We start from the raw sequence: 14373 nt of genomic DNA, 5'->3' as shown, positions 1-14373 counted from the left end.
AAGACATAACAATGCTTATTTCATTATTGAAGAATATAGAAGAAGGAACAGGTTAACTCTCTTAGCTTTTTCTTTTGCTGCATTGAATCACTATGACTGACCAAAAAGCAAGTTGGGGAGCAAAGGCTTATTTGGCTTGCACTTCCAGATCATAATGCATCATTGGAGGAAGTCAGGACAGGAACTCATGCAGGACAGGGACCTGGAGGCAGGAGCTCATGCGGAAGCCATGGAGGAGGGCTGCTTACTAGCTTTTTCCGAGCTTGCTTAGCTTGTTTTCCTACAGAACCCAGGACCATCAGCCCAGCAGTGGCTCCACCAACAATGGGCAAGGTCCTCCTCCATCAGTCACTAGTCAGCCTTGCCTACAGCTTGATCTTATGGAGTGATTCTCTTAACTGAGGCTCCCTCCTCTCAGATGACTCTAGTTTGTATCAAGTTGACCTGAAGCTGTCCAGCACATTAACAGTAGCGTCCATATGGCCATGGCTAAGATACACACAAGGAATAGCCAGCTCTGTACTGAAGAAGCCCGAGGCTTACATTGGCCCCAATTTAATGGCCATGATTCTTACTTCAATGAAATGGCTACTGTCTTGGAATTTTTTAACGAGGCTGGCCCAGCACAGGCTGGCCAAGAGCTCAGGAGCATGTTGGCACTGGTCACGTTGGGGATAGCTGGGAGCATGTTGGCATTGATCGCGTTGGGGATAGCTGGGAGTATTAAAATAGGTGAACTGAGAACGTACAAGCAGATTTTTTTGCAGTAGTTCTGAGTGATTCCAGAAAATGCGGGATGTGGATGGTTTTGGCAAATATGTGCATGCCTGGTGTGTACGTAAGCAGGAAATTGATATCCTGAGGTATGCTGACTGCCTGGGATGATGGAGACACTGATAATCCATTTCAAATCCATACCAGGCCACAGCCCCAGAAGTGTGGCCACTCTGTGAGTCAGCTGTGGTATGTGGTCCCATGGCGTGCTCCTTACCATCCTAGCACCCTCAAGAAAAGCTTCCAAAATATTTACTTATTATAATTCACTGTTATAGAGCATTGTATGATACTGTCCTATTATATTCACAATATTTTATTAGCTACCAGAAGGTCATCTTTAACTCCATCCTTGGAAACCAAGACACAGATTTTTCAGTTGCCTCTGGTACTTTCTTCACTCTGTCTTGTATCTGGACTGTCATATTTTAAGTTACTGACTTCTCTTCAAAATGTTTAAATGTTTCATTTGCTTATGAATACTTAAGTTGGACTGAAGAAATCGAAAGATGAAGAATAAGCAGCTTTGAAAGGTTGCTGCTTGCTCTAGATTCCCCTTGCTCTAAATTAATTTCATGTATTAATTAGAGCTAGAATGAATTCTATAAACTGCTAATCTTAGAACAGTGAAAAAATGGTATTAAAATTGGGCCAATTTCATTTCCCAGAAGGGAACCCTTTGATGTTGGATTGCGTAATCTCTGTCCAGGACCAGTTTTGGGGAACTTTTCCTCCCTTCTTAACCTTCCTACCATTCCCTCCCCTTTGTTTCTTTCCTTCAGTGGCCCCCAGTCCTCTCTTGTTTTCCAGTGAAATGTCTTCATACCCTGGCTTGAATTTTGCCGTCCCTGGGATGATAGTGTTGCGGATCAGGATTCTGGGCGTTCACTCATTGCTTTTCATGATCATCTGTCTTCCTGTAAGCAAACTGGCTAACTAGTCCTGCAGACTTTTGATTGACATTCTGGAGGGTTGACTCTTGCTGCCTCTGGTCTTGGGGCCACATGTGGGCTCCTTTAATTACACAGTGGTTTGGTGTGGAAGCTGAGGCTCTGGAAGCCTGTTTGGAAGAAACACAAACTGGTGGTACAGTTTGTTTCCTTGTGTGTTCTGTCCAGCTGCTTCTTCATTTGGAGCCTGGAGTTGGAAGAGGTAGGGACAAGCCAAGCAAGGCATCCATACTGAGTGGGAAGGGCGCAGATTGTCAGGAGTGCAGTCTGCCTGCCTGAGCGATTAGCAGCATGTGGCCACAGGGAAGTAAGTGGTCTCTAAAAATAGCTGGTGAGCAGTGTGCAGTCAGGTCCAGTTTCAGCCCTGGAGCCCTTGTCCTGGCAGTACTGGTAGCCACAGTTCTTGCAGGGAAGAACCACTGGGTGCCCCATACCTCCCGGGGACGCCTTAGTTTTTTCCCTTCTGTGTATTTTGTGCATGGATTGAAGAAATCAAAATGGCTGAAGATAAAGGTATATTTCTGTTGTTTGGCATGAATGGGGCCTGGACCTAGCTGCCAGCTTGTTGCTTCATTTCAGCTGTGCTCCCTTCAGAGGCTTTTTGGCTGAGTGCTTTTAGCCTTCCACATTTTCTGTCCTAAATTTCTGGAGAGATCCAGTGTTCACAGTGGCTGGGTTTTCATGGAATGATCTGTCTTTAATCTGAATAGGCATTGGTGTCCTAAACTATCTTTTATTATATTCTACTACTGTAAACCACATTGTATAAACTTCCATAGTCTGGTATGTCTGTTACAATGGACCTAGAGAATTCTGTGTTCAGAGTTCATATAAAAGGATAGGGAACGTAAGGGCTATGTAAGTCCAGTCTTGTATCAGTGAGTGTGCTTGGTTCGAGCAGGCTTGCCTAATATGGAAATTGACCTACTTCATGTGCAGCAGAGGGTAAATGAAAAACAAAATAGGAGACACTAGAATTTTGTTTCTTAAATGGATACTTTCATTCCCTTAATGTGTTGAATTTACTGTTTTGTCTATATCTTTTATTTTTTTTTATAAGCAAAGATTGTCTTTGTTAAAAAAAAAAAGTTAAAAGCATGTGCATCGGTTAGGTGTATTGAAACTCCGTGTAAGGGATTGTTGTTTGAATGTTTCAGATGCTCTGTTTAGAATCGGTGTGAAATGGCAGGTACCAAGCCCACTAACAGTTGTCCGTGAATGGTGTGCAGTTTACTTAATGGCAAATGAATGACTTGACCCTTCTGTTTACCCTTTCCTCCGCCAGCGTACAGTGGCCCTTTGTCCCTAGCCCAGGCTTCACTTTGGAGTCTTCTCTCCTGATTGTTGGAACTGTCACTCTCCATAGTAAGGTTCTGTCCAGTACCATGTGCAAACATTTTCTAATGTGGACATCATTTTGATGAGTCAGCTTGGATAAAATGAATTCCATTTCATTTTCATTTCAGAAAATGAATTGCGATATTCTTAGCTCTACAAAACCCTGGTGACCATAGTGTCCCTAGGACTGTAGCTTGGATATAGAGCCAGAGAACAAGATGAAGACTGACTCAAGATTTATTTTCATCTGAGAAAATAGCATCAGCTGCTGGTGTTCTTCCAGAATATTCTTGTGACAACATCCTGGTTTTGAGTTTGTTCGTGGAGTTTGAAACTCAAGTATTTGCTTTACCACAGTTCTCTTGAGTCAGAAACCAGCTCTGCTGCCCTTGGGGACTAGGCACAGCACATTCACAAAGGGACCGCCCCGCACATGCTTAGCTTAGCGTTTCTCATCAGCATGTTTAAAGGAAAGACTTTGAGGTGCTGATAGAAAGATTTTCCTATGATGTAATGCTCTTCTCCTTTATGGAACTAACAAGTATTAATAGTAATAAGGTTAATGATGCTGGAGTAACACACTGATTGACTTTGTAAAGGGATGAAGTATTTTTAACAATTTGCTATTTTAGTTAATGAGGAACAGTAGGAAAAGGTGGTGTGTGGCGGAATAGCCAAGAACAGATAAGCCAAGAACCCAGTTTATTGTAGTTTTATCATTGATTTTAACTGAATGTATTTCATTTTTAAGAAACATTTAGTTTTGTTTTTTAGTTATGGGTGTGCATACATGACAGGTTCACACAGAGGCTGGCGGCCTTGGAATCCACTGAAGCTGGAGTTACAGGCTGGTGTGAGCCACTGCTGTGGGTCCTGGGAAGTGAACATGAGAGCGGTGCACACTCGATCGCCGGGCCATGTCTCCATCATGGACTTCTCGGGATGTTATATAAGATTAAGAAGGGCCTTTTCTTATGGCTTAGGAAGATGTCTTCCTGTTTATAAACGTGTAGTAAACTAAACCCTGAACACTGCTATTGATGGTGTCCTCCTGCCCCAGAGGACTTAGCCATTTCTTCCCTTATTTTGAAACATTTCAGAGATAGCGTATTTTGTATTATTTTAATGATTTATTAAATTTTACAATGTGATTATTTATGACTTATAAAAATATTGGAAACCATGTTCTCCAACAATAAAAGATCGTATTTAGTCATAAAACTACATTTTATAAATGTAGTTACAGGAATATACTTAAGTATACACATGTGTTTGAGTGTGTACACACACTAAGACTGAGTTAGTCTTTTGATCTCTTGAGGTTTTGATCTACTAATGGGTTTAAAACATGAATATTCTTGGGATTGGAACACTGGCTCAGTTGGTGAGAGCAGAGGTGGCTCTTGCAGAAGCCCGGGGCTCAGTTTCAGCACACCCACATAGTAGCTTACAACCTGCCATGGCTCCAGTTCCGGATGACCTCTTCTGACCTTATAGGCACCCAGCACTCATATGATGCACAAAATACTCAATGCATAAAACAAATCTAAGAAAAGAATATCCTTTTAACAAACAGTTTCAGTTTTCTTTCTGAGTACTGCAGTGGAAGTATTTAACCTCCTGAAGCCGCTAGTTCTTTTAGTAGCATGTCTGGAGGTAGAAGGTGGGTTCTGAGTAACAGCGGATGGAGATGTGAGTCATGCAGGTCAGCCCTCTTTAGACACTGAGGACTTAGGACCGCAGAGGTCATTTCCTGAGCTTTGCAGTGCTGATGAGGGTGAAGATTCCTGCCCTTGAGAATTCAGGGGTTTCTAGGCAGGAAATGCCCCATGCAAGGGATGCTTAGGGATACTGGTGAATAATCCTGGGACCCATCTGCCTTTGGGCTGGGGAAACTCAGCATGTTGGATGTTGTACCACGTGAGAAATAGTTGCACAGAATGAACAATGTCCTGCTTAAGCCTCTAGAAACACCTTTAGCAGAAATGTGGGCAAGTTGCCATGAGGGCAAGATGTATGTAGCAGTGCTCAGGCCAGTGCTGTGGGAAGAGCCCACAGTGCCACTCATACCTGGCATTGTCCTTCTGGGGATATGATATAACCTTCTAAGTATATTTGTTTATAATTGTGGAATATAACATTCTTTTTAAAGTGAATATGATGCTAATTTTAAAAAAAAAGTATTGATTTTTTTTTTTAGTAGTGACCAGTGACTGCTGTTTATTTGACCATTAGAAGAATATTTCTGGAGGATTATAAGGCACATAAAACATTGCAAATGTGATAAACGACACTTGGTGAACAGCAGTTTACAGAGCTGTTTCCTGCATTGAGTCCAGTTGGCAAGGCCTGCTTCCTGCCTTCCCACGCCCTACTGGGTCTCCTAAAGGAGGGAGGTGGAACTGGACTGGATTGCTTCTATTTGTCTGTGATTTCTGTTTCTGTACCTCCTCTCTCTCACCTTTCCCAATATTGCATAATTTTAGAGGGGATTGTTTTCTTCTGTGGCGGTTATGACTCAGGGCTGTGTACAATGTAAATAGGATATGGAAAAAGATCCATAGGCACCTCTTGATTTCATTTAATTGATACTGAACTTCAAGGGTTCTAGGGTGGGTTTCTGATCGCGTGTTGACAAGAGATATCACTCCATCAGAAAATAGCAACTCACCAGCACCAGGAAAAGGCAGCTTCCAGTAAAGGAGCCAGCAGAGCCGCAAGGCACCAGGAAGATCAGCACAGCCATTCAGGGATTAGAGAGCCATGTAGGATGGAGAGCCACAGAAGGGGAAGGCAAAACAGATTGCCTGTCCCCATGTCCATGCCACGTGCTAAAGACTTGGATGCTGTAGCAAAATGAAAACTGAACAGCTTTGGCTAGTTGGAAACTTACATTTTTGGATAACACAAGACAACAGTGAGAAATATCAAAACGGGGCCAGTATTTTCCTTGGTACAGGAAGGCAAGAACCTGAAGTTTCAGGAAGGCGGATGACATACCAGTGTCTGCTAGCAGGGCATGTAGCCATTCGAACACAAAAGTGTTGCCATGCAGACTGTTTTGACAAAGGACTTGGAAGGAATCCTATTTAAAAACAAAACCAAAGCATAACCCATCAGGAGTTTGCTTGTGTTCAAAATTAAGATTATTTAAGCATGGTGACTGAGTAAGCAGAAACTTCCCCTGTTCAGAGTCATTAATTTATGTAGTGCGCTTTGAGAATTTAGTTAAAACGTGTTTCTGAAATGATTTATCAAATTACTGTCAAAATGGCGTTCAGCCAAGTATCTTCTTTCGCTGTGATGACAAATGCCATTTTTCTCTCTCCACACAGAGGCAAAGCACGGAGGACACAAGAATGGGCGAAGAGGAGGGATTTCAGGAGGGTCCTTTTTCACATGGTTCATGGTCATTGCATTGCTCGGCGTCTGGACATCTGTGGCTGTCGTGTGGTTTGACTTGGTCGATTATGAAGAAGTTCTAGGTAAGAATTAGGGTATGATTTCTCTAGTGAGCTTGCTAGAGTGAAGATCCAAGGACTGTTATTTCTTCTCTTGTGTTATGACTGGTTCCCACTGACTCTTGAAAAAGCAAAGGTCTGCCCCAGAGTAGCGACCTGAATCTTGAAGATTTCTGTGTAGGCTCTCTATTTATTGTGGTTATATGGGTGCTTCCATCAAAACAGATTTTGTTAAGTTCATTTTCGCTATTTTCTGCACTCTTTATTTTCTGTTCAGGTTTATTATGAATTTTAACAAATTCTAGATCGTGACCTGATTCCTTTAGTGGGCATAGATCTGAAGTAGCATCTTATTGTATAGCCCAGGTTGGCCTGGAACCTACAATGATCCTCCTGCCTTGGCTTCCAAGTGTTGGGGATACAGATGTGAGCTGCAGTGGTTGACTTGCAAAACCTTTCTCTAGAGAGAGTTTTCAAGGAACACCTACCTGTCCATGTCTGATGAGATAAGAGTGTGTGCGCATGGTTGGGTGAGTTCTGGGTGGACCACGTGGTTAGGTAGGGGGCATCTCCATCCTCATTTGAGGAAGTACCTGGGGGTACTTCCTGTTCTCTTCATATAATCACCTATGTGAGTGTATGCATGTGTGTGGGTCAGAATAGGGCAATGGATCCCTTGGAGCTGCCTGATATGGGTTCTGGTAACTGAAGTTAGGGTGCTCTGGAAGAGCGAGCGGGTAGCACTCTCAGATGCTGCTGGGTCATTTCTCCAGCCACACTAATGTTTTTTAAAATGATTTGTTTTCTTTTAATGATTTTAAAAATGGAGAGGTCACATAATTTAAATACTGTAAACATTTGAAAATCTAAAATTCACTGATTTTTAATATATTCCCAATTTTGCGCAATTGTCATCTAATTTAGAGCGTGTCTATTGTGCACTCTTTCCCTCCCATGAGATTTTGACTTTCTGTGATTGTTTTGGGTGTTCTGAGCATAGCATGTACTACGTGTGTGTCACATTTTGAGTTGCCTGCTTACATTTAGCACCATTATACATGTAAGGTCCTGAGTAATACTTTATCCTATGACTATACTCTGTTTATCCTGAGACCGTGATGACAATCATTTGTTTTCACTGTTGGCAGTTATGACGAATGGCCATCCCCTTTACTAATCCAGTTAATGACAGAGATATGTCAGTAAGAAAACTACGCAGTTGCTAATGTTGTGTTGAAGATCTGCCCTCTTACAGTAGACCTCTCATGCAGTCATAGAGAAAAACAAAGGATAACACAAGATGCTTATATATGTCTGTCACTCATTGATGTTTCTCCCTCTTACTGCCTCAAGGGAAGTGGCTCCAAATAGGTAGATTAAAAAAATGTTTTACTTTATCATAAAGAAAAAAGTATGATTTCATTAACATACAGTCTTGCTAGGTAATTTGTATACTTTTAATGATAAATAACAATTTTCATGTTTTTATATACATGCAGCCAAAGCAAAGGACTTCCGTTATAACTTATCAGAGGTACTTCAAGGTAGGCACTGGAGATGCAGCTTAAGTGGGTTTGCATCTGTCTCTAAGACCTAGTCATCTACAGCAAGAATGTAAATGGTAGAAGCAGTCTCCCCTTGTAAGATTCTTACAAGGTCCCCTTGTAATGTCACTTGCTGTCTTTAAAATGGTATTAAGGCCCTATACTATGGATAGCCTTGAATTACAGGTTATTACTTTGGTTTTCTTAGCAGGAAGGATACCATCTTCATCCCTGCTTTCTTACCAGTTTTCTTGTGTGTTTACTAAGTTAGACTTTTGTATAGCAAAACTAGATCTGGGAATTCTGTTCTGCACCAAAATTCCTGCTGCAATTGTACTTTGAATTAAAGATCTGGAAATAGTATTTTTTGCCATGTATTTTTCATAAGCATGGTATACTTTTGCTCTTTAAAATATTGCTGTGCAGTATGATTTTTCCCCATGGTTCTTGTTCAGTCATGAATTATAAACAATGTTGATTTTAGAATAATTGCTAGGGTATGGACTTAGAAGATTTATCTATTGAAGTTTGGTTTGATTCTTCTTCCTAGCCCCACGCTCCTAGAAATAAGACTCAACTCAAAATATACTTACAAATACCTTGGCCATATAGCTAGGCTCTTCTCTGACTAGCTCATAATTTAAAATAATCCATTTATTCTAATTTGTGTTTTGCCATTTGGCTGGTTACCTGTGCTTAGGTACCATGCGTCTATCACATCTTCCCAGGAAAATCTTCTGTGCCTGGCATTTTCCCAGAATCCTTTCTGCCTCCCAGATGTGCCACCTCTTTTTCATGCCTAAGCTATAGGCCATCCATTTTATTATTGACAGGTGCCACATCCATACAGACACAGATATTTTCTCTCACTCATTTGAAATGCTAAGCCAATGCTAACAGCAATTGTTGAGTGAGAGCCAAATGAACCTGGAGCCTGGCTTCTCACTGTTCCTTTTTAAGCCTTCCTTTTTTTTCCCCTTAAGTAATGGATATCTGGTGCCAAGGACATTTTTAAGTGGGTGTTTTCCCTCACCATTTCAGGAAGCCTCCAGTTTCACCAACTTTACTTCTGGAACTGACCACCCCACCTCAAGTTGATGCATGCTTTTTAAAAATAATTTATTGTTGAATGTCAAACTATTCATCCTTCCCTGTATCAAGTACTTATGCTCTAGTTGGTTTATTTATATTTGATCTTTATTTGAAGCTTGGGTTGCATAGATTGTTGATAGTTTAGTGAAGTTTTATACCTCAGAAACCTCAAATTATATGCAATTGTTAGACCATTAGAGATGGGTTGATATTTTTCTTATATATGTCCCAAAATTTATGTAAAATATTTTGGAGAGAATAGTAAAATTCCTGTGAAGTGATAGAATTAGAATATTCCTGAATCGTTAGGACAAACCTACCACTCCTCTCTTAGGAAGTATGCAGCTAAGACCGTTCTAAGTCTGTAGGTGCCTGCCCGTGAGCTCTGATAGTGTAGTCTTACAGTTTTAATTGTGAGCCAAGCCTTTAACGGCTGAGCCATCTCTCCAGCCTTTGATAGTATATTCTTACAGTTTGGCTTTGCAGCGGTAAGTGGAGAGGAATCAGTAATATATATGGTGTCTAAAAACTGCAGCCAGAGACGATGTATTATTAAATTTGTTTTCTTTCTATTCCTGTGTCTATCATGTCTCTCCTGTTGTAGGAAAACTAGGAGTCTATGATGCGGATGGCGATGGGGACTTTGATGTGGATGATGCCAAAGTTTTACTAGGCAAGTACTCTTCTGTCTCTCTTCTTGTTAGAAGGAGTCAGATACTGACGTCAGAAGAATACTTTTGCTTTAATAATTATCTGTAGCAACTGTAAACATTTCTATTTATTGACTTGTTCATTTATTTATTTATTTACATCCCAACTGCTGCCCTCCCTCCTGGTTCCCCCTTCACAGGGTCCCTCCTCCCTCCCCCCACCACTTCACTTCTGAGAGGGTAGGACCCCTCTGGGTATCCCCCTACCCTGGCACATCAAGTCTCTGTAGGATTAAGCACATCCTCTCCCACTGAGGCAGAACGAGGCAACCTGTGGCCTCCATCCAGCCCATGCATGCTCTTGGGTTGGTAGCTCAGTCTCTGGGAGCTCCCAGGAGTCCAGCTTAGTTGACCCTGTTGGTCTTCCTGTGTGGTTGCCATCTCCTTAAGGGCCTTCAGTTTTACCCCTAACTCTTCCGTAGGGGTTCCCAGCCTCCATCCAATATTTAGCTGGAAGTATCTGCATCTGTGTCAGTCAGCTGCTGGTAGAGCCTCTCAAATAACAGTTGTGCTAGGTTCCTGTTTGTAAGCATAACAGAGTATCATTAACATGGTCAGAGATTGGTATCTGCAGTTGTTGGTTGGCCATTCCTTCAGTCTCTGCTCCATCTTTGTCCCTGCATCTCTTTTTGACAGGGCAAAGTTTGGATCGAAAGTTTTCTGAGTGTGTTGGTGTTCACTGGGGGTCGTGCCTGTCTACAAGAGGTGGCCTCTCTAGGTTAAATGTCCCCACTGGTTTTAGGCATCTCAGCTAAGGTCACCTGCATTGAGTCCTGGGACCCACCGCCATCCCAGGTCTCTGGGACTTCCTAGAGATTCCTCCACCCCCTAACTCCCTCCCCACCCATGCCTGGCAGCTGCAGATTTCCATTCATTCTCCTGGCCTTTCAGGTGTGGGAATTGTAAACATTTTATGGAAGATATTTTGCAACTTAATATTTCATTTTTATTGATATACTAAATGAGCACTCTTCCATTGTGACTTTTTAAATTGCTCTTATAAGAGCATGTCGTTTTTAATACATCAAATTTTAATAATTATAGCTTCATTTGTGTTTCCAGATTTAAGCATTTCATATTCTGAACTTAATGTTCAGAGATATAGGTAATGTCCTCATGTGTTTTCAAATGAGGAACAGATTTTTTTTAAAGTACTATTTGACATCATTAATCCTGACAGTAAGATGTAAATTTCTCCCATTCAAATACTGATTAGGGCCAGCTCTGCTTTGCATACATAATGAGACCAAATGAAGGCCAAATGTTCAGTATGATATGACCATAGATGAAGCTGTACATTTCTCAAGTTTTACATAAGTTAGTTTTGAAATAAAACCATGGCTGACAATATCTTTAATATCCTATTTGTATTTAAGTTTACATGAAAACATACATGTGGTTTTTAATCACATTTTCCTGTTTTGACAGTCATGGATTCCTCTCTGTGTTTGTAACTATGTTAACAGCTAGGTTTTTCTTGAACTAAATAAAGATTGGTATTTCCTCATTGTTTTAAAATACTGTCTTAATAGGAAGGCTAGTGGTGATTTGAATATGTAGATTTTGTGTACTCTGGCCTGTTTTTGCTGGTTTTAAGCAGCTCACTTCCTGTTCCTTCGCATGAAGCAATATGGATTAAAGCTTCAGATCGAATTACTTAGCAAAGCAATAGCTGTGGCCTGGTATTATATATGCCCTAAGTTTAGTAGCATGATAAATAAACGTTTTTGTGAATTTATGATTATGAAGCAATAGAAAGGTATTGTAGCAGGTTAGCAGCTTTGCATAGTTAGATTTTACTTCCTTTTAAAACAAATTCTAAGAATGAAGCAGTTTTATTTATGTTCAGCTGTAACAGAGCTCCTGACTTAGCCCTACCTTGGTGTATGCTTTTTCCCTAGGCACAGTGGGAGGTGGTGTTTCCTATTTACAGTAGGAAGTCCACTGTGCATTTTTCATGATATAGCTTGACTTAATGTTAATTGCTTTCTGACTCTAATTTCCTCATTGTCAATCTAAATCAGAGTTTCCGTACCTACATTAAATCTTCAGGTGACCTTAGTTTTAGGCAAGTGACAGAAATGAAGTCATGAACAACAATCCCTTAGGATGGTAGCTACGATGGTAGTTACGATGGGGAGGAGCTACAGAGCATGCCCCACTTGACACCAGCCTTTGTTTTCTGCCTCGTTGAGATGAGACCTTGGCCCTTAAGGGCGTAGTTTTAGGTAAAGGCAGGAAGCAAGGTAATGGAGGGGAGAGGACAGAGATTATTGAGAGGCACAGTAATTAATGTAGTGTTAAATGGCCACAGACCTGACACGCAGGCCATACTTTTTTTCCCCTGGCATTTGAAGCCTAACTCTAAATCATACTAATTTGTGGAAAGTCTACATGCTGCTTTTCTTTTTAGATTTTCCTCAAGACCCATAGCTCCTACTGATCCTACCAATTCTAAGTATCCTGATGTACTTTGAAAATGCCCTGCCCTTGGACATAGACTTTCCTATTGTTTAGGCCAAATTGTCTGAAATGCAAGTGATTTTGGTTTCAGTGTGTTAATGAAACCTATAGACACATGCATATGCAACCACAATTAGAAAGAGGCAGTGAACTGGAGAGACAGCAAGCACTGGCTAGAGCTGCAACAGGAGGGTTTGGAGGAAAGACCAACTGGGAAGGGCAAAGTGATGCAATTGATTCATAATCTAAATAAAATAAAATAAAGAAATAAAATTTGTTCCCCACATACTGTCAGCAGGAATGCCCAGGACTCAGTTCTAGAAGTAACGTCTTATAATAGCCTCGGCGGAAGATGCAAGCCTGCCCCTCTGTTGTACAGCTAGCATGTAGCTGACCCCTGTCAGTCAGGTGTGGCTGCAGCACCAAGCGGAGGCACTCAGCCTAAGCAAAGACTGGAAAAGACTGTGAGGCCATATGAGGAGCATGGAGCTCGCCCAGCGTTTAGTGTTGTTCATTTGAGGTGGACTCAGTTCAGCGGACGTCTGTGCCCAGGATTATTTTTCGTGTCAGCCTGGCATTCCTGTTTTAAGAACTACAGATACAGCTCTAGAGATGGAGTGGTTGGTAAAACCCTTGTTGCCCAAGCCTGAGGACCCAAATCTGGATTCTTACAGTGCAACAGTTCATTTCTCCTCAGGCAGTGGGGACAGGAGAATCCCTCAGGACTTGCTGCCCAGCTCCTCTAGCCTACTCAGTGATCTCCTTTAGGGAGATACCCTGTGCTGCTTCACTCGGCACCTACCCGGGCTCCCACAGTCAAGGCAAACTCACTGTGAACCTCAAGGCCTTCCAGGCTCAGTGCCGGGTCATGAAGAAGATGCTTGACAGAAACTTCTGACGACCACATATGCACACACACAAGTATGTGATGTACACAAATATATACGTCCATATACAGGACACACACAACTCTCATTGTTGTCATTGTCCAAATATTTGCTGCTCAGTGCCACTTGCCATGCTGAAGCACGGAAGTTTCTTATTTTATATGTAGTAATATGAAGCACTTAGAGCACAGAGGATAATGAAATACAACAAGGGTTTTCTCTAAATACACGGTGGTAGCATTTAGGGTGGGGAGAAGTATTCTTCTCACAGGTCTTGGGTGGAAATGCAGATCTCTGTTCATAGCATTGGGAGAGTCAAGTTAAATGAAAAAACCTGGGACTTGTCAAAAACTGATTAAATACTGACTGCAGTTTGTGTCTTTCCTCTGCCCTCACATGTGGAAACTGACAGGGTCTAGTTCTTCAGTTGACAATAGCAGAGAAGTTCACTGTACGCTTTACAGGTAGCCAGGATTCTGTTATCTCTTGTATGTCGTCGGTATTGCTGGTAGTTGTGGAACATGGAGAAGTTGTGTTGTAAATGACCTGAAGTGACCCAGCTTTGGTTACGAAGGCGCTGGAGACTCTGATGTACATATTTCTTCCTGTCATAACTACCACCTGCTTTTCTTCCTCAAATTCTGGGGCCTTCGGTATATGGGGAACTGACTTTACATCTCAAGGGTCTTTCCCTACTCTGGGCCATTTCCCACTGGAGATGGTCATAATAATTTACATCTTTATTTCTTCTATTCAGAGGGTCCTGTTTGGGAGCAGTGCTTAGAAAACAGCAGAGAACAAGAATCTTTGCAGTAAGAATGCCTTCTTTCATGGGCAAGAGGAAGAGGGGTCAGGGTTGCCCCCTATCCCTACCCCCCTGCCAGTGGCTGCTAGAGCCTTCTCAGCCTTCCTCGGGGTTCTTCTAGGTAGGCAGAGAGGACTTACCAGCTCATTCTAACTTACAAGGCCATGAACAAGTTGTAAGAGTGTATAGCACTAACTGAGTTAGGTGTTTTATATGAATGACCATATTTGAGTGTCTGGATACCAGATGAGATGCTGCACGCTGGCTTACGTGCTCCGGTGCACCTGCAGTTTACTCCAGGGCGTGTGATCAGGTCTGGTTCATCTGTGTGCAGATTGGGAGGCTGTCG

At 41.8% G+C, this 14373-nt stretch overlaps 1 protein-coding gene across 22 annotated transcripts in view; it reads left to right on the top strand.

Moving 5' to 3' along the window:
* Asph (aspartate beta-hydroxylase) overlaps positions 1-14373 on the top strand; it is a 205420-nt gene that overhangs the window by 24470 nt on the left and 166577 nt on the right. For 7 of the 22 annotated variants that reach the window (XM_029476170.1, XM_029476171.1, XM_029476159.1 and 4 more), the window contains exons 2-4: positions 6398-6547; positions 8023-8067; positions 9764-9832. In XM_029476170.1, coding sequence (XP_029332030.1) covers positions 6469-6547; positions 8023-8067; positions 9764-9832 — 193 coding nt within the window. In that variant the 5' untranslated portion in view covers positions 6398-6468. Of the gene's footprint in view, positions 1-1854; positions 2238-6397; positions 6548-8022; positions 8068-9763; positions 9833-14373 lie in introns of those variants that run through there. The other 15 variants (XM_021161304.2, XM_029476172.1, XM_021161305.2 and 12 more) reach the window with 8 other exon arrangements.

The sequence above is a fragment of the Mus caroli genome, chromosome 4 (assembly GCF_900094665.2).
Source record: "Mus caroli chromosome 4, CAROLI_EIJ_v1.1, whole genome shotgun sequence".
Taxonomy (NCBI): Eukaryota; Metazoa; Chordata; class Mammalia; order Rodentia; family Muridae; genus Mus; species Mus caroli.
This window is presented reverse-complemented; position numbering and strand designations above follow the sequence as displayed.